The 24,068-nt window shown below is 40.9% G+C and overlaps 1 protein-coding gene and 1 long non-coding RNA gene across 3 annotated transcripts in view; both read left to right on the top strand.

The window, feature by feature from the left end:
- LOC118417980 overlaps positions 1 to 2,491 on the top strand; it is a 3,508-nt gene extending 1,017 nt beyond the window's left edge. Inside the window, exons 2-3 of the mRNA XM_035823767.1 lie at positions 249 to 377; positions 1,077 to 2,491. Coding sequence (XP_035679660.1) covers positions 249 to 377; positions 1,077 to 1,278 — 331 coding nt within the window. The 3' untranslated portion in view covers positions 1,279 to 2,491. The remainder of the gene's footprint in view (positions 1 to 248; positions 378 to 1,076) is intronic.
- An 8,670-nt stretch (positions 2,492 to 11,161) lies between these two features.
- LOC118417932 lies at positions 11,162 to 15,688 on the top strand. Of its 2 annotated transcripts, XR_004831411.1 has the most exons (5): positions 11,162 to 11,268; positions 11,585 to 11,659; positions 12,202 to 12,279; positions 14,384 to 14,494; positions 14,602 to 15,688. It is a non-coding gene; the product is annotated as an uncharacterized LOC118417932 (long non-coding RNA). The 2 variants fall into 2 exon arrangements; XR_004831410.1 differs by having other exon boundaries at positions 11,170 to 11,659.
- The last annotated feature ends 8,380 nt before the right edge of the window (positions 15,689 to 24,068 follow it).

Below are 24,068 nucleotides of genomic sequence, written 5' to 3'. Positions count from 1 at the left end.
TGAGACATGACTACCCAGAGTACAGTGAGCACTATTCGCGGTAGCACCATGCACTGTAGTCTCTTACTGCCATGGAAAAATGTTCGCGGTGGTTTTGATTTGCGGTGAAGCGACCACCGCGAAAACAACGATCATTAAACCACCGCGAAAGTTTCTGCATTTGGCCGGCAGTACGAATACGATCCGTCAGCCAAGTATCTGCTTGGAGACTAACCGCGGGTGCCATTTCTATCCACCTTACCTGCCAGGTCCAGACGAGCACTGCAGGCCGTCATGAAGCGCCACGGGGTCGGCCAGAAGCTGTTGGAGCCGCTTTTTAACCACATCGTCGTTCACTCTATGGACCATCACGGCGCCTATAAGTCGTCTCACCTGAGGTGGGTAGTCATTTATTCATCCATTCATTCTTCATTCATTTGGATGAGTATCATAAATACAACAAAACCTAATCGTTCGCTTAATAAACAGCTTGAAATTGTAGTTAGTCTAACAGTCATTCATGGGTGCTTTACTCTTCATTTGTCTATTCCTCAACTCATCTATGCGGTAAATATTTCACGTGTACAGATCGACACGTGTGAATAACATGAAAGTTGTGACATTTGGATGCTGAAGGTATATTGTTGTTTACCTCAAGCGCTGTTATGTTTTTGAAACAATTTGCAACTTCTAAGAACGTATGGGCACATTCCAAAGCCAAATAAAGTAATCAGATGGCAGATCTTACCTCTTTAAGTGACGCGCGCGCGCGCACGCGCACACACACACACACACACACACACAGGCACACAAACAGAATACACATTATATGTACAGACACAGAAATATAGATACTTACCTATCAAATTGTGCACAGATAGTCGGCTTTCCTCAGGCAGGTCTACACCTCCTCCTCCCCCTGCGTTTTGGATTTACACTAACAGGGCAACAAACACTGGAGATGCATTACCACTTGTCGACCCCTACACTTTGGATTCCGGGTTTACACTAATAGGGCAACAAAAAATGGAGCTGCATCACCACTTGTCGACAGTAGAAAGGCGGTCTCAAACCTGAAAAATATTTTCTTTCCTCAGGTTTTTCCCTCCATCCTTGGGATACAGGATGTACCACCTACCAGGCCTTCAACACCAACATGTTCCGCGTCATGCTCGTCCGACCCAACCTCAACCCGCTGGCTCCCAACACTCTCCGCTCTATCAACAAGCCGTTCTACCAGGACCTGTACCGAGAACTGAAGAACATCGATCCCGACGTTGCGGAGATGGCGACCGCTAGTGTCATGTACTAGGGCCGGTCACATTTGACATCAATACATGCACGTTTAACGTTACAGGTATGACAGTGGTTAGTGGGAATTTTGGGACATTGTTGGATATGTATATCCAACAATCTAGATCATTACCCAATATGTGTGGCCTGGTTTGTAATCCTGCTACAAACGTCGTACGACGAGTGTTGAACAAAGGTGCAGGGGCTTTTGCAAACAAAACAAAAATATAAGTAGAATACACAAACTAAAAATTTGTGTATATTTTTGAAAACTCCTGTTCATACGTATGGCTATTCGTTAGAAAACTTAGTGATCTGTATTGGAAAATATGGCAACAAGAGACAATGCTGCTTTTGTCAAGATCAAGAATTATGAAATCTTAATGTAAGTCGTTGTCTACAGAAACGTTACGATACATGGCCTATACACAGTTGGTACGTAGAAGATTCTGATTTTAATATACCACAAAATGAAGGTGATACAAGAATAGCACATTAATGAATCTTAATAGCACATAAGCAATTGCAAGTAACTTGCACTAAGTAATACACACTCATCTGGTAAAGTTCTCAGGAACAGAAAAAGAGCCTTTTTGTGCACTGGTATAACGGCACCATGGCGGTAAACTATGGCGGCCATTTTAGAAGAATAGTGTAGGTAATTGTTAGGAAGGAAAGTATATCAGTATAATGAATGAATAAATAAATGAGAAACCTTTATTGTGCCTTTATTCTCAAACAGGATAGAGAGGGAGTGCAATTACATGGATATAACACCATATATCTTACTTTTTGTAATTACATTTAAAAAATACATAGTACAGCACAGCAGGAACAGGTATACAAAGGAAAACATACGGCACAGAAATGTGAAGACAAAAATCTAAATATAATTACAGAACAGTTATATCATACTTAGGTTATTATGTAATTTGCACACACACAACACACAGGTTGCCCCCTACAACTTTTGAAACTGGATTTCCAAGGGGGCCAACAAAACAAAACAAACCATGTTACATTCAGTGTTACATTTAACCCCACAAAGTGACAACTATAATGAGCTGAAGTCCGATGACCAAACTTACCAGCGGGAGAGTGAAGATGCGGTCACCGCCGCTCCTGGCGCACAGGTCCCAGGACCAAGCCTTCACGGCGTCGTACTTGCCGACTGCGATTGGAAGATATGAAAATGACAATAAGTTTATTGTTTATTTTGTTCAATCGTAAAATACAACGTAGGCGAACGACAACTATTAGGAGACTACTCTACCCTACAAAAGTCTAATCTAGTACAACTTGAACCTTAAAACAATTAAAATAGACTATCATAATTCCGACAGGTGGCATAATACCGCCACCTCAAAAAACGTTAGTATAGAGGTCTTCCCAAGATTATCTTGAACACCGAATGTTAAAAATCCTAAATGTAATACAATTCAAGTATTTACGTCTCAAGACAATCTTGAGAAGGCCTCTATAACAACGTTTTTGGAGGTGGAGGCATAATAGCACCTGGTGGAATTATGCAAATGTATGTTACATCAGACATTGACTGTCACTGGTACATGTAAACCCAATTTTTGTGCAGTGTTCATATTCATGTATTCAGGTCAAATATCACTCCCTTGTCTGAAGTCTAGAATATTGTACAGATTTAGGTGCTATTGTATGAACGTTTAGTCCACCAATCAACCTATTCGTTCCAGCCTTCCCCATTCGATAAGCACCTGATCCGAAGGACTGTATAATGTACCTTACTCGTAAGCGCCACCTGGCGTACCTGCTATGAACTCCAAAATAACAGGAATATCCTCGGGCCCACAGTAGGCCACGGGTGCTGTGATGTTAGCCATGACAACCTCCATGACGGAATACATGGTGTGAGTTATATCCAATGAATATATCAGTATATGTAGAGAAAGGTAGTATAGACTTACTCAATTCATCGTCTGTGCTACTCTTCTATCGTTAATGATCTTTCAAGTATTTGCTCGTTTTAGAAATCTTAAAAGAATTGTATAATCTTGTATGTTGCCAACTGTTCTCTAATCTTCTCTACAGCCAGATTTCGTTACCTAAGACAAGCTCAACGACATTCAAATTGCTTATGTCATGTCCTAATGAAATTTTCTTGTACATAGGCCAAATAAATATAATCACTCCTTTATAGCAAAGTGATGTTAGCCTTCTTTTTAGCTGTGCCCGGGCACTTTGGATAAGACAAGGTGACCATGAGTGGAGCACAATTTTGTGTACTATATCACTCCCTGTACTATATACACTCGGCACAAAAATTTTGGAATATCAACTTTGGTATACCATATTTCCGTTATTTATGCATCAATTTCAATGTATTATATATCAATAGAAAGCTTATGTGATTTTCTTTCCTATGGTATCAAACTTATTATTATTGTAAACACATGAAACGAGCACAAGGTCTGATTACGTGGGTAGGTCACGAAAAAAAAGTGCCCAAATTCCCTTACTTATGTTCAACACTGCATCGTCCTGTTGATATTGGCGCGTGTGTCAGGTTCAATCAATCCTCTTTTCACCTCACATTTTGTATACGGAACATACAAAGTTTTAGTACACTTGAGTAGAGTTCATCTGCCCTTTCGATAGTTGGATGGTAGAATCAAAGCGTGGATGCGGAAAGGAGAGCCGCTGACAAGTCAAGAGTAACTTTCGGCATTTGGTGGTGGAGGCAGCGTCATGGTTTGGGGGCGGTATAACCACCATAGGGTAAACAAGACTCGTAATCATTCCAGGCATTAACGTGGTGACATATAGGGACACCATCCTCCATCCAATAGCAACATTATACCTCTTCAATATTGGACCAAATGCAGTTCTGCAAGAGTACAACACCAGTCCACACAGAACAAGGACCATTGGATGCTGGAGTACAGTCTTAGGGTGGAATAGCCTTCCTACGGTTTATGGCTAGCACTCGATTGATCACCTCTTGCCATGGTTCATATTTTTTGCTTGATTAAAGAGTGATAGTAGCTTTGATTGACATGTCCTGCTTATTCAATTTGCCTTCATTCACAAGTCAATACTGACGGTAGAAAATTAGCAGAATGGAGTGATTGATTTTAGTAGGGTAATTTTGGCACTTTATCTTTAGGACCCCCTGTACGTAAGCGGGCCTAGTCCTTGTTCCATGAATTTACGCTCATAAAATACTCTACTCAGATATGCTAAAAAGAAACTTGGATGTTCTGTATACCAAACGTTAGGTGATAAAAGGATTGATTGAAACATTGTCACCCGCGGCCATAACAACGGTTGAACCGGACGATACAGTTTTGAACAGAAACGGGGGAATTTGGGCACTTTTTTTTCATGACCCACTCACGTTAGCAGGCCTAGTGTATGTTCCATGAGTTAACAATGACAATGAGTTTGATACCAATGGAAAGGAAATCATACAAGCTTTCTATTGGTATATAATACATTGAAATTGATGCATAAATAACGGAAATATGATATACCAAAGTTGATATTCCAAACTTTTTGTGCTGAGTGTATATAATATAGCTATGCAAATCTACTGCATAACTCACACTCAGCTCAACTGCAAGCACATCATAAACGGTGCACCTTCATGTGGTTTTAACGGTCGGTGTCCAAAGGTGGATAACTAGCATAATATGGAGCGGACTGATCCTCACGCTAACTGACATCATTCTCACCACAGTCACCCCTCAGTAAGACAGTCGGAGCCGCAGAGTTCCCGTTTACAACATTTATTCATTTATTCCGATTTCGCCAATCTGACATCTTCAGTGGTTCAGGCTCAAATGAGCACATTCTACAAACTTGGAAAACAGCACGAAAATCTCTATGACTTGGTTAAGGCTTGTTACAAAGGAAATTCCATCAATAACTAGAGTTCCTCGAACACATACCTTTGCCAAATAAACCAGGTTTGTTATGTACAATGATGTATGTAGACATAAACATATTACTCATTACATTTTATTTTACATGTCCCAATTTACATAATTGATATCAAATTGTCTCAAGCATACCGGCTCCTGCAGTTCCAAAATAGACACTAGGAGACCCACACATACAACCCTTACTTTCTGCCCTCTTTCTCGTTACATATGTGACAACTTTGAAAGTCCTATCATGGAATACAGAGGATTGATGGACTTTCCTCATTAATTATGCAAATTAGCTGTGTATTTGCATAATTAGTATTCCATCATGGAATTTTCCACTAATACATAAATATATAAATATATAAGATTGGTTTATTAGTTCAGTCAGTGAACAATAAAATACATCGCAGCTACTTCTACACAGTAGAAGAGGCTGAATTGCGCATTTTAGACATTGTACTTCATACAGGTGTAAAATCTATGAAAATATACAATTACAAGAAATCGTATTATAGGAATAAAACAAAGGGAAACAAACAAATTGTTATACAAAGTATAAATGAAGACTGTGGCAGTGGATTGAGAGACATGGGAGATCTTTTCAGGTACATGTATTTAAAAGGTGGGTGAAGTATGGGATGGGGCTGTTTTTGTAACGATTTGTTTTGGTCGATGGAATGCAAAGTTTGTTCGCACTTTTTAGGTCTCTACCATGAACTTCCGAACGTGTTGGGGGTAGCCAGCTTCTAAACATAGGGGAACTAAACAGAGATTTGGCAAACTTAAGGCTAAGGTTTTTCCTCCTGTTTTCTAAGGAGGGGAGACAAAAATGGGCTAGGGCTTCATCATAACATGTATAATGGAGGCCAAGGATAATTCTAAGGGCACGTTTTTGTACTCGCTCGATCTTCATGGATTGCAGCGCCGTGATACTCGGGCTCCAAACTGGAGCAGCGTACTCTAAAGTAGGCCGTATGTAACCCTGATAGAATTCGATGAGATCTTGTGTGGGGAGTCCAAATCGTTTTAATTTTTTCAGCCAAAAAAGGCGTGAACTTGCCTTTTGTGTAATGATGTCAACATGTTTGCTCCAACTAAGATCTTTGGAGAACCATAGGCCAAGTATACACGCGTCTTCCGTGTATTCAAGGGGCGTATCGTTAAGTGAGATTGTCGGAGGAGGGGGGCAGTCTTTCATAAACGAAATCGTTAGTAGTTTAAATTTTTCACCGTTTAGGATCATGTCGTTTTTTGACGCCCAGCCATTTAATTCATCCAGGGATGTTTGTACTTGGCTGGGTTCATAGAACATTCTACTTTCACATATTGATAAGTCGTCGACAAATTTATAACGGTCTAAAACGTCTTCTCTGAGGGCGTCATTAATATAAATTAAGAAGAGTATAGGACCTAATTTTGTGCCTTGGGGGACGCCAGACGAAATTTCTCTCCAACTTGAAGTTACACCGTGGTAGCGGACACATTGTAATCGGTTACTAAGAAAATTGCAGAGCCATGGCAAAATTGAGGGACGTACATTATACTGTAACATTTTGTTAATTAAAGTGGTGTGATTAATTCTATCAAAGGCCTTGCTGAAATCTGTTAAAAGAATCGTTTGGATACTTTTTGGGCTTTCTGCACCAAGGAGGATCGAGTTGACCATTGCAGTTAAGTAGTGAACAGTGGACATTCCTCTTCTACAGCCAAACTGGTTGGGGTCAAGTACATTTGCCACGTCCTGAAGGACCCATTTCGTTACAAATGATTCAAAAGCTTTGATAAGGACTGAAGTTAAAGAGATTGGCCGTAGATTGTTAAGTGAGGCTGGCGACTTTTTGGGAATTGGTGAGATAATGGCCTGCTTCCATTGTTTTGGAACATAGCCTTCCTCTAAAGAGGAGTTGAAGATATGAGCGAGGACTTCGCTGAATTCAACCGCATACTGTTTGACTATTTTAGGGGGCACCGTTACTCTTATTAGAGTTAAGGCGTCTTAACGTTTCGTAGACCTCCCATGGGAATATACGTGGTGGCCTGGACGGTGATGGTAGGTAAGTGGGTAACAAGTCAAGATCTAAACGGGGCAATTCATTCACTATTGATGAGAAGTGATCATTGATTAGTTCGGCAATGTCTTTGTCATGTAAGTGCGCATTGTCAGGGATACAAACCGAGACAGGGGATCTAGAAGAGTTTAAAATCTTGCGCAAACATTGGTGCCATTTAGCTGGGTTATCTTTCTTAAGGGATTTTACCCTGGAAACATAATGGCGTTTTTTAGCTTTTGCACATAAACGAATTACCTGGTTTCTCATCTTTCTGTAAAGGACCATGTTACCTGTATGAAAGGCTTTTTGTCATTTTCTTATTACAGACTTTATCTGTGGGGTCATCCATGCTTTGTCGCCATTATGTTTTACAAACGATTTGTAAGGGAAGTGATGGTCAATTTTAGCTTTTAGAGTGTCGTAAAAATTGTCAACTTTAGTTTGGGTATCTGCGGCGTCCATGACCTCAGTCCATGGGTGCTGTGAAATCCATTGTCCAAATGAGCGTATATTAGAATCTTTCATTTGCCGAAAAGTTACTTTAGTTGTAGTGTTGGTGGGTTTGTGGTCTACTGGGTACCAAAGCACAGTGTTGTGGTCGCTCTGGCCCAATGGCTCTTCAATACAAGGGTTTTGGTAGGATGACTTCAAGTTAGTAATTATCAGGTCGAGTACTGCCCCTCCCCTAGTGGGGTGTTTCACGACTTGGTCGAGCTTGCTTCCATGAAGAACGGGTTTGATTTCGAACCTGTTAAAATCTCCCATAATACATATTCCCCCGTGCGGATATTTGGTGGTAATCTTGTCAATACTGTGGAGAAGATAATCACCTAACATATCCTGGTACGGACTACTTGGGGGGTTATAAACAACACAGATAGCTAAGTTTGTAATGTGCCTTGGTGTCCAATATGGTTTAGCTAGTACCCATAGACACTCAAGCTCTGTTGGTGTTACGATAAAATCAATAATTTCAGCGGGTATACTCTCTCGTACATAAATGGCAATGCCCCCGCCACGGCTGCCAGTAGTGCGACAACGGGAAAAGAGTGTGTATCCTTCTATATTAGTGCATTCTACAGGGTGACTATCTGCATACCAAAAAATCATGACGATCCGTCAAGAAATTAATATTTTCATTAATTATGCGAATGAGGTCATCACTTGCATAATTAATGTGTATTGAAATTTCTCTCTTTCTCAGCTACATATGTGACAAGTTTGAAAGCCCTATCATGGAATGCAGTGGATTTATAAACTTTACTCATTAATTATGCAAATTAGCTGTTGATTTTCATAATCAGCATTACATCGTGTAAGTGATTACTTAGGCCGCCGCCACCCACATACCAAAAATCAAGACGATCCGTCAACACGTTCTTAAGTTATTCTCGTCCAAAGTTTGAAAGGAAACCGGTGCCTGCAGTTCCAAAAAAAGCCGCTAGGGGCCCCAAACTCACAGCACTTACTCTCTGCCTCAAGGGCTATCTACCACTTAAGAATCACGACCACAGCATGTCCAAAACACGAGTTATTAAAAAAGGAAGCTCTGCTGAAGTACCTTAGGAAGCCGCTAGGGAGTCCATTATCGAACTTGACCTTCGTTTTTTCGACCCCTACCCACCTACCAAATATAATCAGGATCCATCTGAGGCTTCTTGAGTTATGCTGGTGACAGACAGACGTACAAGCCTTAAACATAACCTTGCCATTCTGGCAAAGTTAATACGTAATAAATATTAGCAGTTCTGGCATCGTGCTTTTTTCGTCCCTTTACTACAGCAAAATGAAGTCTTTCTATTGGGTAAACAGTAAGGTTACGTATTATTACCAGTAATGAAAGTGTGCTTAAATTTTGTTTGTCCTGTCTGTTCAGCATTTTGTACGAATTGCCCAAGAAACTTGCTGTGGTCAAATTAGAAGCTTTCCCATTTCTAGAGCGTTCTGCATGTAAAAGAACTCCTGGCTAATGCGAAAACATATGTGAATCCTTTATATATATGGAAACGAAGGTGCGTCTACCATTGTACAATAAGTGATTCATTGCTTTGGTGCCCATTCACTATTTCTTCTGTTTTCTGCTAGACTTTTAACAACGTGCTGGTTTGACCTGTTGCTATAACTCTAGGTTTCACGTTTTGCTGGTCAGTTGTACTGCGGATTGCCGGAGAGCCACTGTATAGTGGTGGTGAGAGTTTCACTTGTCGCCTATGGACGTCCTGGAAAATATGAGCAGAAATGGCATGGATGAGATGCGAACTGATGTGTTTTGACATGGTTTATAAAAAGAGTATCGATGGTCTAACGTGCTTATTCATATGAATAATTGTGGCATGCTTAAAAGATGGAAGGGTGTCAGGAAATGGGACGATTAGAGCCAGTACCTGGAACAGCCTGGCATATGAAGCGAACCGTATAGTCGCATGGGAAGTCGTGCCACTTGTCGTTATATAGTTGTGAGTATGCGGAGTAAAGAACGCAATCTTCGCGGCCCGCATAGTTGTTCGGTTCTCGCGGATCCCAGAAGTTGTACGTCCCAAGTGCAGAACCATCCACCCACTCAAAGCTTCCCTCTTCGCGCTGATCGTGCAGGCCGAACCAGAAGTGTTCATTGCTCACGGCATTGTGCAAGAAGATCAGGAAGGCGTTGATCTCAGCGTCTCGGGGCATGGCGAGGGTGCCGCCGTCTTCACCACAGGCCGCAACCGCGTCGCTGAAGGTCTTACGTGTGTTGAAGGCCTTGTAGCAGATTCCGTTCCAAGTTGTGTACCCTTTAGGACAGGATGCTGGAAAACAGTGAGTCAGAAGCACGCGCAGTGATATTGAAAATGTTTCAGCATTCCATCACTGACAAGCCATGTCATTTACTGCATCAGACCATGTCTTTCATTAGTTTTATTCAATACCAGCATAATTTCCTTCGTGAAACGAAGGGTTTGTATTCACTGCTGTTTTTATGTCAGGGGGTCGTTTGTCAGCCTGATAACTGGGGAACGCGTGGATGGATTGTTTTGATATTTGGTATGTGGGTAGGATTAGACATGACAAAGGAATGGTAGGAATTGCGTTACGGCAGGGCGCTCTTGCGGCGTGTTATGGTACTGCAGCAGAACTTCCGGTTTTGCTATTTTTTGTTTGTGACTTGTTTGGTTGATGATTTTTCAGTGGTAGGTAGCTGTGTAAAAGCATAGTAAGGTGTGTTTGTCCACCTGGGTTTTCGTAGGGGCAGTGAAAGTAATTCTTGTTTTAGGTTTTGAGAAGGAATAATGCAAGCAGGGGTTGATGGATCTTAATGACTGTAGGTATGCAGATAGCTCACGTAATGATGTACATAATTGTTTGCTTGTTATGCAAATTATATGGTAATTTGCATAATACAATAGTTGTGTGTAGAAACCTTCTACAGTCTGTGAACAGAATATCTGCTTAACGCCAGGACAGATTGACGTGATATTTGGTATGTGGGTAGCTCTTGAGAAGGAGAAGAAACGTACGTGGCGTTTTTTTTTGTCTAGTGGCTTCTGACGGTTTTGCAGGGGATGTTTGTACGTGGAAAATGGGTTTTACAGTGGTTATTGCGCAATCGTGCTATATTTAGGTGCTTACCTCATCATGCCCATGCCTAGGGAGGCCAAAGTGAAAGTTAACGCCGGAGGCATTTCCACTACATTTCTAAGGAAAAAATTAGAAATTTCTGATAAAATAAAGTTATTAATGTGAAAGACATTAGAAAGTTCTACATGTCTGCGAAGTTTCGTGTACTATAACCCTCTACAAGGTGTTTTATTGTTAATTGAAAACCGTACATATGCGCGGGCCGAAATGCACCTCGATGTGACACTGTACGTCATTGGTCATTGGGTCGCTGATTCAAGTCGCACAGCCAATCCAAGACCAGCTTCTGAAAGCCAGTATTCGGAAGAAACCAATTTTCCCGTGTGTGGGATAGCATGGTGCCAGTGTAAGCTTGGTGCAGTGTTTTAGTCATTTTTCCACGCGTCGTAGCGAAATCTTCTGTACAGATACACAGCTCCGCTCAGAATGTACGGGTAGATAGTAATGTTGTGCACCTTTCTGTGGATTTTTGTGGCTTTTGAAGCAAGTATGTTCGTCCGGTAGCCAACGGCGCGGCGAGTGTCTGCCGGAGACCTCTACAAAACAACACTGTCAAGAGGCTGTCAATCACTCCTAATCTCCAAGCAGATCCTACAATGGCATAAGATAGTACCAAACTGGCCAAGGAGTATAGTTAGCCAAGAGGTGCCCATTTGCCATGTAGATTTGCCCCGGTAGCAAAACACACTCCTTAGCCGGCTTCACTCCTCTGCCAGCTTTTGATGCTATCTTATGCTACCATAGGATCTGCTTGGAGATTAAATCACTCCGCCATTTTCTCTGCATATGATCCAGAGGACTGAACGCCGTAACTTTCGGGTGAGTTTTTAACACGAAGTTGATTTTATCGAACCCAAAGTACAATCGAAGCACGTATATGTAGTTTATTGGAATAATGTGATAGATTTTCTGTCATGTCAAATTCAGAACATTTTGTTGTTACGTTAGGTGGTGGGAGGGGGGCGCACGATAATTTTGATTAGAATTTCATGTTTCCCATTTTGTCTTCATATTAAACATACTAGTACGTACATCTTTGAGAAAGTTCTGTATGTAGTTTACCGGTCTCGAACTAGCCACATGTAGAGTACTAATGTTGTTGTTGTTGTTGTAGTTGATGCACTCCTAATTTTATTTCATTTACTGATTGTGGTACGGTAAATGATTACTTATAGAATTATGCCTTTTTTATGGCCTCACGTTGGGAATTTTTGAGAAACACACTAGCCAATGGTTATCCCTCCAGTGTTCCAAATAAAACAAATGTGTATGTGTATGGCCTATATTAGGCTAAGTACCATGCATCAAATTCATTACATCTTTTGTAATAATTGCTTTCTTCTGTAATTTATCCGATTTAGGCTTGAAGATGGAATCATTCCAACATCAAGGTGTACATCCCCTCTCACAAAGGGACGTCATCGAAATGTTTGCTACAAGTAAGCATGTATACACCGAGACAGGATTCAAACCAGAAGACATGTTTCACTCGTTCTCATTGAAATGTCGAAAATGGCATTTTTTTTTGTCGAAAAATAAATCGGCTTTATTTTCAGTGAAAACTACGTGGTTGTTTAGGAAAATTCCTCTTTTAACAATAGCCAAAAAAATGGCAACTTATTATTTTCGGTCCCATTGGTAATGCATTACAGGACAGGTAACAAACATTATCGGTAACGTTTGTTACAATAGTAGACTTTACCCTGTTTTCTTGGAAAGGACTCACCTTATTGACTAAATCATTTAGGTATAAGTTGACGTCCCTAGGGGAAATTAAAAAGTGGGCAGCTTTTTTCACCAGGTCAAATAGAAAGCTTAGACAGCATCGAACAATGGTAATGTTTGTTAACTTACAGTCCTTTCTGTACAACATTTTGATAAGCAAGGTGGGATACAAATGACAGTCAACAACCCTTTCTTGTTTCTTTAGAAAGTCAGAAAAACTGTACAGCGTCACAAAAACGGTCATTTCTAGTCTTATACATGGAAAATCTGGAGTTATCTGTGGGAGTCCCGCAAGGGTCGGTCCTAGGACCGCTACTCTTCATACTATACATCAATTACTTGCCAGAACAGATCAGCCATGGACACATCGTGCTCTATGCCGATGATACCGCACTCTTCTTTGCTGCTAAGTCAGTCTCAGACGTAAACAGGGCACTGAATGCAGAATATTAGCGAATGGCTCGAAACAAACAGACTCACACTTAACATCGGCAAGTGCAAAGCAATGCTTTTTGGTACTTCTAAAAGTCTGCACCTAGGGAATGAACAACTAACTACCTATCTATCTGGAACTATCTATCTACCTGGGGGTCTGGTTTGACTCATGTCTGACATGGCAATTTCACATGGAGAAACTGACCAACGCTGTTTCTGCAAGAATTGGTGTTCTTCGGCGACTTGTCCCTGTGTTACCTCAAGATACACTGGCTATGTTGTTTTAACTGTCTAATTCTACCAAAAGTTGACTATTGTGATGTGGTGTGGGGAACTGTGGGAAAGGTCTGTCTGACAAGTTACAAAAGCTACAAAACCGTGCAGTGAGAATCATACTTGGTTTGTCACATATCAACAACGAACACCTGTCTGCTCTTGGTTGGAAAGACCTTGCCTCACGTCGTAAATTGCACCTTATACAAACTGTCTACAAGTCAATATATAACCTGTTACCTGTGTATCTAAACGTATTTAACAGAGCATCAGAATCCCATAGCTATACTACCAGACATAGTTTGAACCAGTCGTTGAGAATTCCGAAAGTTAAGGTAGAATCTGGGAAACGAACATTTGCATATAGAGGTGCAGAAAGCTGGAATGCACTCCCACTAACTGTGAAAACTGCTCCATCTACACAAACATTCAAAACACTGTGCAAGAACGTTGTGTGACCTCTGACCTCCATCCCCCTTAATGACTTGGAACGGAAAAGGATATAAGTGGTTTTGTTTTTGTAATTATGTAAATATTGTATTGTATGTATTGTTATTTGTATATGTATCCAGGGCTTCCATGAAAAACAGTGTCAGCCACTGATCGGAGCATACCCTGGTTAAAGAAAACAGAAATAAATAAATAAATAGATAATATAACCGTGGCAGCCGTCGAACTCATGGTGGTAACGTTTGTTACCGAATCTGGCGACAGGCATAAACCAACTCAAACAGCCTCCAAGATCAGTGACAGTAGCGATCTGACGTGATCGGTCAGAGGGCCTGGTCAGCTGGTTTCACCAACCAAACAATCATTCTGGGAACTGAATTGTTACATTTTTGGCTACTATTTGAATTATTCGTTTCTTCTCAGGCGACAGCCATTTTTTAGGGGGTGAAATCCCACCAGTGGCAATAAAAATCTTCTAAGCCATCAACCAATACGAATGTTGTTGTGCATCTTTTGTAAAACATTACAGGGTGGAAAAATGAAGGAACCAGTGAACAGATAATTTGCTCCATATCAAGGTGTAAAGTCAGGTGACAGCATTTCGACATTTAAATGAGAATGAGCCGTTAGATAATTTTTTTTTCTCTTTGACTTCTTTAGGTGACAACAACTTAGACAGCAGTGAGGGTGATACACCCTTGGCGCAGCTCATCTGAGACAGCAGTGATGATGATACACCCTTGGCGCAGCTCAGCCTCCAGCGACGGGGAGGTGAGCAATTCAATGTGCAAGCACTGTTTTTTCCTAGTCAGTGTGTGGATGTTTGTTACTGTAATCATATACTAACTCTACTCTTTTTATGCCTTTGATTTCTGCAGGTGACGGTGACAGAGGCAACTGCAGCTCCAGTGAAGATAATACACCCTTGTGAAGATGAACATCAGAAGGAAATGATGCCGCACGCCGTCGTCCACGCGTCCAAATGATGCCGCACGCCGTCCTGTACGTGTCCAAATGATGCCGCATGTCATGAGCTGTCATCGTCCACGTGTCGAAAAGGAAGCAGTCAGTAACCAATATAGCATGATATCACATTGTGAGTGCAATTTGATGCCTCTGGTGCTATTCAAAGATGTGTTACGGGTTGACAGAAAGTGTACCATGTTGCCATATTTGGGGTGGGAAGGAGGGCGATTAGTACAAAATGCCATTTTCAAGTTTAACTATCTCTGTTAATATGTTCAATAGACTTGTTACTGCTATAGATGTGTGAAATATAGCATGATATCACATTGTGAGTGCAATTTGATACCTCTAGTGCCATTCAAAGTTGTGTTACGGGTTGACAGAAAGTGTACCATGTTGCCATATTTGGGTGGGGAGGGGGGCGATTAGTACAAAACGCCATTTTCAACTCTGAATATCTCTGTTAATGTCTACAATAGACTTGTTACTGCTATAGACGTGTGAAATATAGCACAATATCACATTGTGCGTGCAATTTGATGCCTCTAGTGCCATTCAAAGTTGTCTTACGGGTTGATAGAAAGTGGGTTCTGTAACAATATTGTCCATAAAGAACTTAGCCATAAAATAAGAAATTTGCATAAATTTCAGAATCATAAACAAATAAATGTAATCTGTCATATTTTTCATATGTTTGGTGGTAAAACACACATTTTGAGCCCAAAACCAGCCCTTTGGGGCACAAAGTAAAGAATTTCACTTTGCCGACACCTTTTTTCTGGTTATTTCAGCGATTTTTGTTCCCACACCAAAATCATAGGTACCTGCAATTGAAAATGTATCATAGACGGTCTCAAGATTGTATTTATAGCTTAACCCTACAAAGTTTTATTCATATCTTTAAAATGTTGCCTGAATAATAGTTGTTTCTAGGTTTATTGGCTTCTTGATACCACACATCTGATCTGTTCACATTCTTTGCGCTTTATGACAGCAATCTTTGTGTTTTTTTCAATTTTCAAACCCAATAAAATTCAACTTCCTGACATTGTGTGAGTCTGACATTTTCACTGTTCTTTGTGGTACAGTTGTCATAGTTTCAATGAAAAGAAAATTGTTTATAGGGACAGTACATTATACATGATGGGGTGTACATGTTCCCCATAAGATTTGAAAATCTGTAGACCAATTAAAAAATTAATTATTGTGGCTTAGATACTCTTTTATTCAAAATAATTCAGACAAAATTACAAATATCACCTAAAAACCCTCATGGTGACTTGGAATGGACTCATGTGTCTTATCTTTGAGTATCTGCTATTATGAAATGAAGTAAGCGTATAATTTGGGTACCTACTGGCTGGCAAAGTACACCTAGTGATTATTATTAATGTAAACTCTCCTCATTACTTATGCAAATTAGCCCCTGATTTGCATGATGAAAAATTGGTTATGTAAGGCATCTCCAAAGCTATCTCACTCACTCGCTCGCTCATGGCCCATGACAAAAGCTATCTGCAAATACCATGATAATCTGTCAACGCAAAGTATTCCACTTCAAAGGGATGATGCAACTACATAGGCGCGGAAAAGTTCCTGTAGAATTCCGAGAATTTTTGCCAATCGGACGTTTCATATACTTTAAGCCTAGCCCCTGAGATGTCTATAAAAAAACACCCTCCAACCACCACACCCTTGCCCATTTCACGGAGGTTGAGTTATACGAACGATTGTTAGTAATTGATATGAGTTACTAAAACACTAGTACTGCGTAAAACATCACAACAGTCTTATATGCACCTGTAAGGATATCATTAATGAAGTAAATGAGATAATAATGAATGCCACAAGTGTACGTGCTTCATTCATGCTAGAAATCCTACAGGTATAGGAATTATTGATTAGGTAAAAAGTATCATTTATCGAAGTAATGATGGTCACAAATTTTAAACCTAAAAAAACAACCTACGTGGCGACTTACTCATCTCATGAAGACGCCTCTCCAAGGCGGCGGTTCGGTTCCGTTCCTTGTCCAGGTCGCGCTTCAAGGCATTAAAAGTGGCGGACATGACGTCTTGGTCGCGCTTCAAGACGTCAACAGCGATGGACAGTTGGCGCATGTCGTCTTGTTCATATTTCAAGGCGTCAAAAGTGGCGGACTTGACGTCTTGGTCGCTCTTCAAGGCAAAAACAAGATGAAAAAGCAGAAAGTTATGGTTTGATGGTTTGAACAGAGGCAGTGTAGGAAAAATTGCTTTACAACAGGCCTTTATGATACGAGAGCGCTTACCCCATTGTTGATGAACGCCAGAAGGGCAAGCCCAACAGCGACTAGGCTTAGCATCACGGCAATGCCCATGGCCATGTAGGTAAGCTGGCGGCGGATGAAGCTACAGACAGCACAGCGGCCACTTGATCCACCCGGATACGCGCGGTCTGTTAGCAAACAAGAGGATTTAAAACTTTGAACTTTTATTTCACGAAAATGAAACACGACAGTTTTGACTGTCCAACTTCAGTCTTTGTCAAGGACATACAAAGACTGACGCAAAGATCGGAGATGGACAGTTGAAAATTTGGGTAAGTCCAATTTTCGTGCTGGAATTTACGTCTACAGCTAAACTTTCATCCAGAATAGACAACTTGAAAATATCACACTATCACATCATATTAAATTACACAATAAATTACATTATAACCGTTAGTAAAAAATCATTTAATCAGTGATGGAACCCACATATAGCCACACGTGGATTTATAAGATCAACATCACGGACGGTGTACAGGTAAATTCAGCAATTTATTTATCGAGTAGTATTTTATTCATTTTTGTTTTCTTCAACATGCAGATGGCTAACCGATCTTGTCAATATTAGAATTATGGATGCCTCTTAAAATAACTAAACAATATTGCTACGGGTCTTTTTTTATGCTTTGTAACTAAACATTGTTCTTGAAACGAAATAGTCTACCAAAAGAAAATGTTTTGATAATCATATGACGTGCTCTTTATTATTTTATGATTGGCCCGTTTGTTGTAGTTTGATAGTTTAAGATAACGTCGATCGATTGCTTAAGAAAGCAGATTTGTCTGTATTGCAGTCGAGTTTACTCTCCAAGTAGAGGTCGAATCGCGCAGATATAGTAGTAGTCGAAAAAAAATACACGAGCGCTCTGCAAATGTATTTTTTTCAACTACTACTATATCTGCGCGATTCAATCTCTGCTTGGAGAGTAGTCGAGTTAGTGTCATAGCGAGATGTCACAACGTCACATGCGTCGAATTTTGTAGTCGCAGAGTTATCAAGCAGTCTATGACAGAACCGACCACCGACAAGCATTTAAGACAGTAGTCCTTTCGTAACAAGACAGCTAAAGCTTGTATGGCACCTTCGCGACTCAGGAACGTAATAAGTTTGTTATCGTACGGCAATCACACGACGAATCTCACACAGGATTATAAAGTTTTACCTGCTCCGGAGGCGTACATAAGGTTGTGTATAGTCGCAGCGGCGTCGGCACGTGCCTCCCAATCAGTCCGCTCCATAGGTGTGGTGCCTGGAAGAAAATAACAAAATTGAAATGGGGTTGACGGTATGAATTAAGGAGAACAGTCACTTTTTATGAAATCAAAAAACAATATGATGTGAACAAATATATATCCATTAACCCTATTCAGACAATGCTTTTTGGTCAATCCCTGGACTGGGCGAGGGGCTTTTGAGGCCCACCCCTCCTGTAATTCTTAAACGAATTATTGTATGGCCACCAAAATGTCAGAGAATGATATAGACATAATATCTAAAGACGTTTGGACATTTTACGCTATTATGACATAATATGACGTATTTATGATGTCATCATTTTTGACGGTATTGGCTGGAACCATGAAAAAGAGTATTACCAGAAAACTTGAAGGTATTCAAAAACATATAACAGCAAGTGCAGATAACAGAATAACAATGTTTGTTCCGACTTGTCTTAACATAAAATGACGTCATGCATATCTTAGATACCTGTGGGGCTCCACCATCTTATATCCACAACCTTTAAAAGAGAAAATACGTTTTTGCAACAAATAATCACCAAAGACTACGGAATTGACTAAAACATTTATTTAAACATTTTTGATGAAAATATGCCAGAATGTGCTAGTTATTCTTGATCGGGTCGTATGGCCCGCCATCTTGGATTTTAACCGCTGACGTGATCAAATGCATATGTAATTATGAAATATATTCCAGGTAATATTTTTTTCATGTAAGAAAATAGCAGTAATATATAATGTATCGCTGTTTGGTTGAATAGCGTCCTTTCTCTGTCCGCTATGGGTTGTAGCTCTACCTTTATAAGGCATGGTCAGCTCGTGTCTAACAGCGTATGGACTGATGTTCGGATCGCTGTTGGTTGTTCTATGGGTGAGACTGAACAGTTCCAGTGTATGTCGTTAATGCCTGTAACTCCAGGGAAAATGGAGGAAAACGAACGGTTGTCATTATCTCAAGAATCAAACCTTCAGACCATGCATAAAAACTTGCCCTCAAATGCTAACCCGATCTGTCAACTTTCATCAAACTCAACTACGACATATTTTATGCGGTTAGTCTGCAGATAGCCCCCTAATCAGAGCACTTGGATTGTGATTGGTCCTTTAAATTTAAGCAAACGGCAGACTAACGATCAGGTTATTGCTCTGAATGCGCGCGCACACACGGACAGACTGGGCCAAAACTATACTTCATGCAGGTAATGATTGTGAAACACATCAGTGGTAGGGCAGTGTAAAGAAAGCGTGCAGCGGCGCCGGAAACGCCTAAAAGTATCAGCTGACCCTGACCGATTCTCCTGCCTGGATATTACATCATTACAATTAACTACTAGTAATCGCACCAGCTTACGCCACCTACTGTATTAGCTGGTGTGTTACGCCGAAGGGTGGTTATACCGGCTATATCGATACAGATACAGAAGCTGGTGTGTTACCCGCCGACGGGCGGTTATACCGACTATATAGATACAGATACAGAGGCTGGTGTGTTACGCCGAATGGCGGTTAGAGGGCTGATACCACAGTTGGACCTCTCCATAGGAAAGCATGTTAAATACACTAAAACAAGACTTGAGGAAAGTACTAACCCCAATTTCAATCTTGAAAAATGTTCTCCACCAGGCAGTCACAAGGGTCATCTTTGTAAACACTAAAAGAAAACAGAAGGTTGTTCTGCTCAAACTCCGAGGAATCCTCGCTCTATGAAAGAAACCTAATCTTTGACCCCATTTTTTCTCCTGATACCACCCATGCATATGACCCAACAACTAAAATGCTTCCGCGCTCCACCTAAACTGCTAAACTGAGCAAATTTTGACCAAAATGAGAAAGCTTAGACCATACCTGTTCCTTCTAACCCAAAAAGTGTCCAGGTTGGGCCAAAATTTTCAAGCAAAAGAAGATTTTCAAGAAATTTAAGTGGCACTATAACCATTTTGTGCCTTCTACTGCGTAACTCAACTGTGACCCCAGCCCTATATATATATATATACCGGCGAAATAGATACAGACACGCGTTCCCCTTCTGTGCATATCCAATCGTCAAGGCAACCGTCTAATAAGAACTAGATGATGATTTAGTCATAGAAGCCACAGCAGTCATTATGTGAAACATGAGGCGCACCGCAGACGTACATTCCATAAAGAGATGTTTGTTCACAACAACGTTTGTTGCCATGAGACATCTTCATCTCACATGCCACATTGCAGCAAGTACGATGAAAGTTTAGGTACACCCTGAAAATGAAAGAGGGTCTGCATGCTCTTTTGCGTAAGGCGTAGGCAGCCTATTTTATTTCCCGTAATTCGTAGGGAAAACCATCTTATCTACGTAATTCGTAGCGAGGCGACCAAATTTAGCGTAATTGCCTTCCTTGATTTAGCGTAATACGTAGGGGGTTCTTCTGAATTCAGCGTAAATCGTTGTCGGGGGCCCCCCATGCAGACCCTCATGAAAGCTTGAGCAATCGTGAAAACTTCGATACCCTACCTCAATACTACCGGCTTGATCCTGATATCCGAGCAGAATGAACAAAAATCGTCCAACCGCATACAATAAAACCGCATACAAACCTATTCCCTCCTTACCTACCTCCCACTCTCCTTCCCTCCCTTCAGGCCAGTGAACACCAATGGAAATCTGTATTGGCGATAATGTAAAACTAGGCAAGTTCAGGGTGTCGTTAAATCATCTGTGAACATTCCAGGTAATAAGAACTCACCCCACACAGCTGCCCGCTATCTCAAGTGTCCAAAAGTCTGTTCAAAAATTCCGACCAGCGAAAGTTACCGCAGCCCTCAAAGATGCCGCCATCTTGTTTTCTCATGACGTCAATTTAGGGACTGACCACTTCAAATTAGAGGTCAGCACTGGCCTAGAAATGAACCAAAACCTTGTTTTCTTTTTCCTAATCTGAACTTCTGCACCACGTACCATACACTGTCTCACAAATAAGAAATGTTTCCTGCTACAAGTCGAAAATAGGCTAAAATACTGTATGGACTCAAGTTAGGCCTGCTGCGGCTGCGTCAATTAGGGTCATTGCCCTTCATGACTTCCTCCCTCCCGATTGGTCACCAAAAGACGTTACCGGTATAAAAACCTGGCAACAATATCTTGAAAATAGCAGATCAGCGCCTCCCCCAAAACATAAACGCCAACGCCCGTGGGTGGCTGTGAAGAAGGCTTGTAGCAGCAGACAAATCCAATCAATACGGAGCTTTGACTGTATTAGCTGGGCTTGTTGCTGACGTGTACTGTTCAGACATGCTTGTTCCTGAAATGTTTTTTCCTGAGATATTGCAATTGTATATGCTGTTTACTACTCTTTTTTGCTTATGTTTTTGAGTAGAAGGCTGTACATAAGCATGTACATAATGCTTTTTGCCTAATACTCACAAAATATGTGTATGTGTAAATAAATAAAATGAATAAATAAATAAATTGTACTGTACTAGAGTATGGGATTCACCCATCTTTCTGTGTAAAATGTCATCAAGGACAATAAACAACTGCAAGCATTAACCCACGTTAATTAATACATACCAAGATGCAGTCTGCTTTGAAACTGTTGTTGTCGAAAGGACACGCCCAAACAATTTTGTCAATAAAGAAAGCTACTTCAGAATTAGAGGCGCAAGGAAAAAATAGTGGCAAGTGTGCAGATTTTGGCACACTGGAACCACCAAATGTCTTTTTGGCACCTTTAGACAGATTAGCCGTGAGGCTCGGTGGGCGTCACTCCACCGTCATGGGGGCAGGGGCATGGCGAGTATCGAACTCAGGACCTACTGATTCTGATTTCAACACTCTAGCCGTTACGCCACACAGACCCACCCACAAACGTATGTAGAGAAAATAATAAAGATTAGGTACATTTCAGATATCCCTACTCACGCGCAACCTCTACAGCGGTTCCAACCGACCAGCAAAGACAAGACGTCACCGCTTCCTGAAGATGCTACTCAAGACGTTAACGCTTCCTGAAGATCCGACTCGAGTTCAAGGTGGCGGCGGCTTTCTGGGTGTGTTTACCGTGACTGCGATCTGATCGCTTATCGACCTTATCTTTAGGCAGAACGCAGGGTCTATAGATATTTATGTATAACTTCGGGGGAGGGCAGAGACAGAATTATACTTAGAATAGCATGCAAAACAAAACAAGTGACCGTAGGTAACATACTCTGTGACGTAATTATGGTTTATGTCGGTTGTGATGTTTGCTGTGGTCTATGACTTGTTGTTTATATCGCATACAGAACACATCACATCGACTTAACATAATGTTACAGTCAAACGACACCAAATGAAAACAACCACATAGCTTCACATTGGATACATGAGACGCACACCATTGTAAAAAGTGGGGCAGTGACAGCTGTGGAGAGCTGACAACACGACATGCACATAACCCCATATCTGCCTTGAGATAAGTAATTAGAAAACCACATGGCCTATAGGACAGCTGTGTCACAATACCAGGGAAATATGGGTGATTTCTCAAATTATTACATCGATAATGAAAACAGCTACCGCGAAAAAAAAATCCCAAGGATCAAAAACGCTCTAACCATAAAATGCATATGACAATTAACCGCGCAAAATGTTAACGGTATGCTATGTGAAACTAACCTCAATACTAGAAACGCAAAGCCAAAACGAGATGGCATATTCCGACGAGGACAACATCTGCTTGACGATATCCAATTACCACAAGGCTTAATGCGCGATCATAAGGAAGACCTGGACCACTTTACCGGACGGCGTAGGGGTGAAAACTGAAATTATTACATCCATCATAAAAACAGCTACCGCGAAAAAAAGAACGTGCATCATTTCGTAACGGAGTACAGACGACATTTATTTATTTATTTATTTATTTCTGTTTTCTTTAACAAGGGTAGGCTCCCATCAGTGGCAAGCACTGCTTTTCAGGGAGGCCCTGGATACATACACAAATAACACATACATACAGTACAATATTTACATAATTACAAAACAAAACCACTTATATCCTTTTCCGTTCCAAGTCGTTAAGGGGATGGAGGTCAAAGGTCACACAATGATCTTGCACAATGTTTTGAATGTTTGTGTAGATGGAGCAGTTTTCACAGTTAGTGGGAGTGCATTCCAGCTTTCTGCACCTCTATATGCAAAAGTTCTTTTCCCAGATTCTAGCTTAACTTTCGGAATTCTCAAAGATTGGTTTAAACTATGTCTGATGGTATAGCTATGGGATTCTGATGCTCTGTTACATACGTTAAGATACACAGGTAAAAGGTTAAATATTGACTTGTAGACAGTTTGTAGAAGGTGCAATTTACGACGTGAGGCAAGGTCTTTCCATCCAAGAGCAGACAGGTGTTCGTTGTTGACATGTGACCTATACGACAAACCAAGTATGATTCTCACTGCACGGTTTTGTAGCTTTTGTAATTTGTCAGACAGACCTTTCCCACAGTTCCCCACAAACATGGCAAACCGCATACAATTGCGGCAAACGGAACATAGAGATATAGGTGCGAAGACTCAACGCATAAACCGTTTACAAGACTCTGTCACTGGAGGTTACCCTCCAGTCACAGAGTAACAGCAGACGTTTCATTCAGGTATATGAAAGATTGATATAAGAAACAAACCCAGTCTTGACATGTCACGCATCATTCTAAATGATGAGCAATCATATTTGAATCCCTCTAGAATAATTTACAACTATTCTAATTGAGTCAAGTTAGTGCTCCCAGCCTGTTTGCGCATTCCCAGCAGGTTGGGAGCACGCCACGTGACCTCAATTACACCTGGACACACTCACCTGACCCAGGAGTACTTAT

This window comes from Branchiostoma floridae, chromosome 6, assembly GCF_000003815.2.
Source record: "Branchiostoma floridae strain S238N-H82 chromosome 6, Bfl_VNyyK, whole genome shotgun sequence".
Taxonomy (NCBI): domain Eukaryota; kingdom Metazoa; phylum Chordata; class Leptocardii; order Amphioxiformes; family Branchiostomatidae; genus Branchiostoma; species Branchiostoma floridae.
This window is presented reverse-complemented; position numbering and strand designations above follow the sequence as displayed.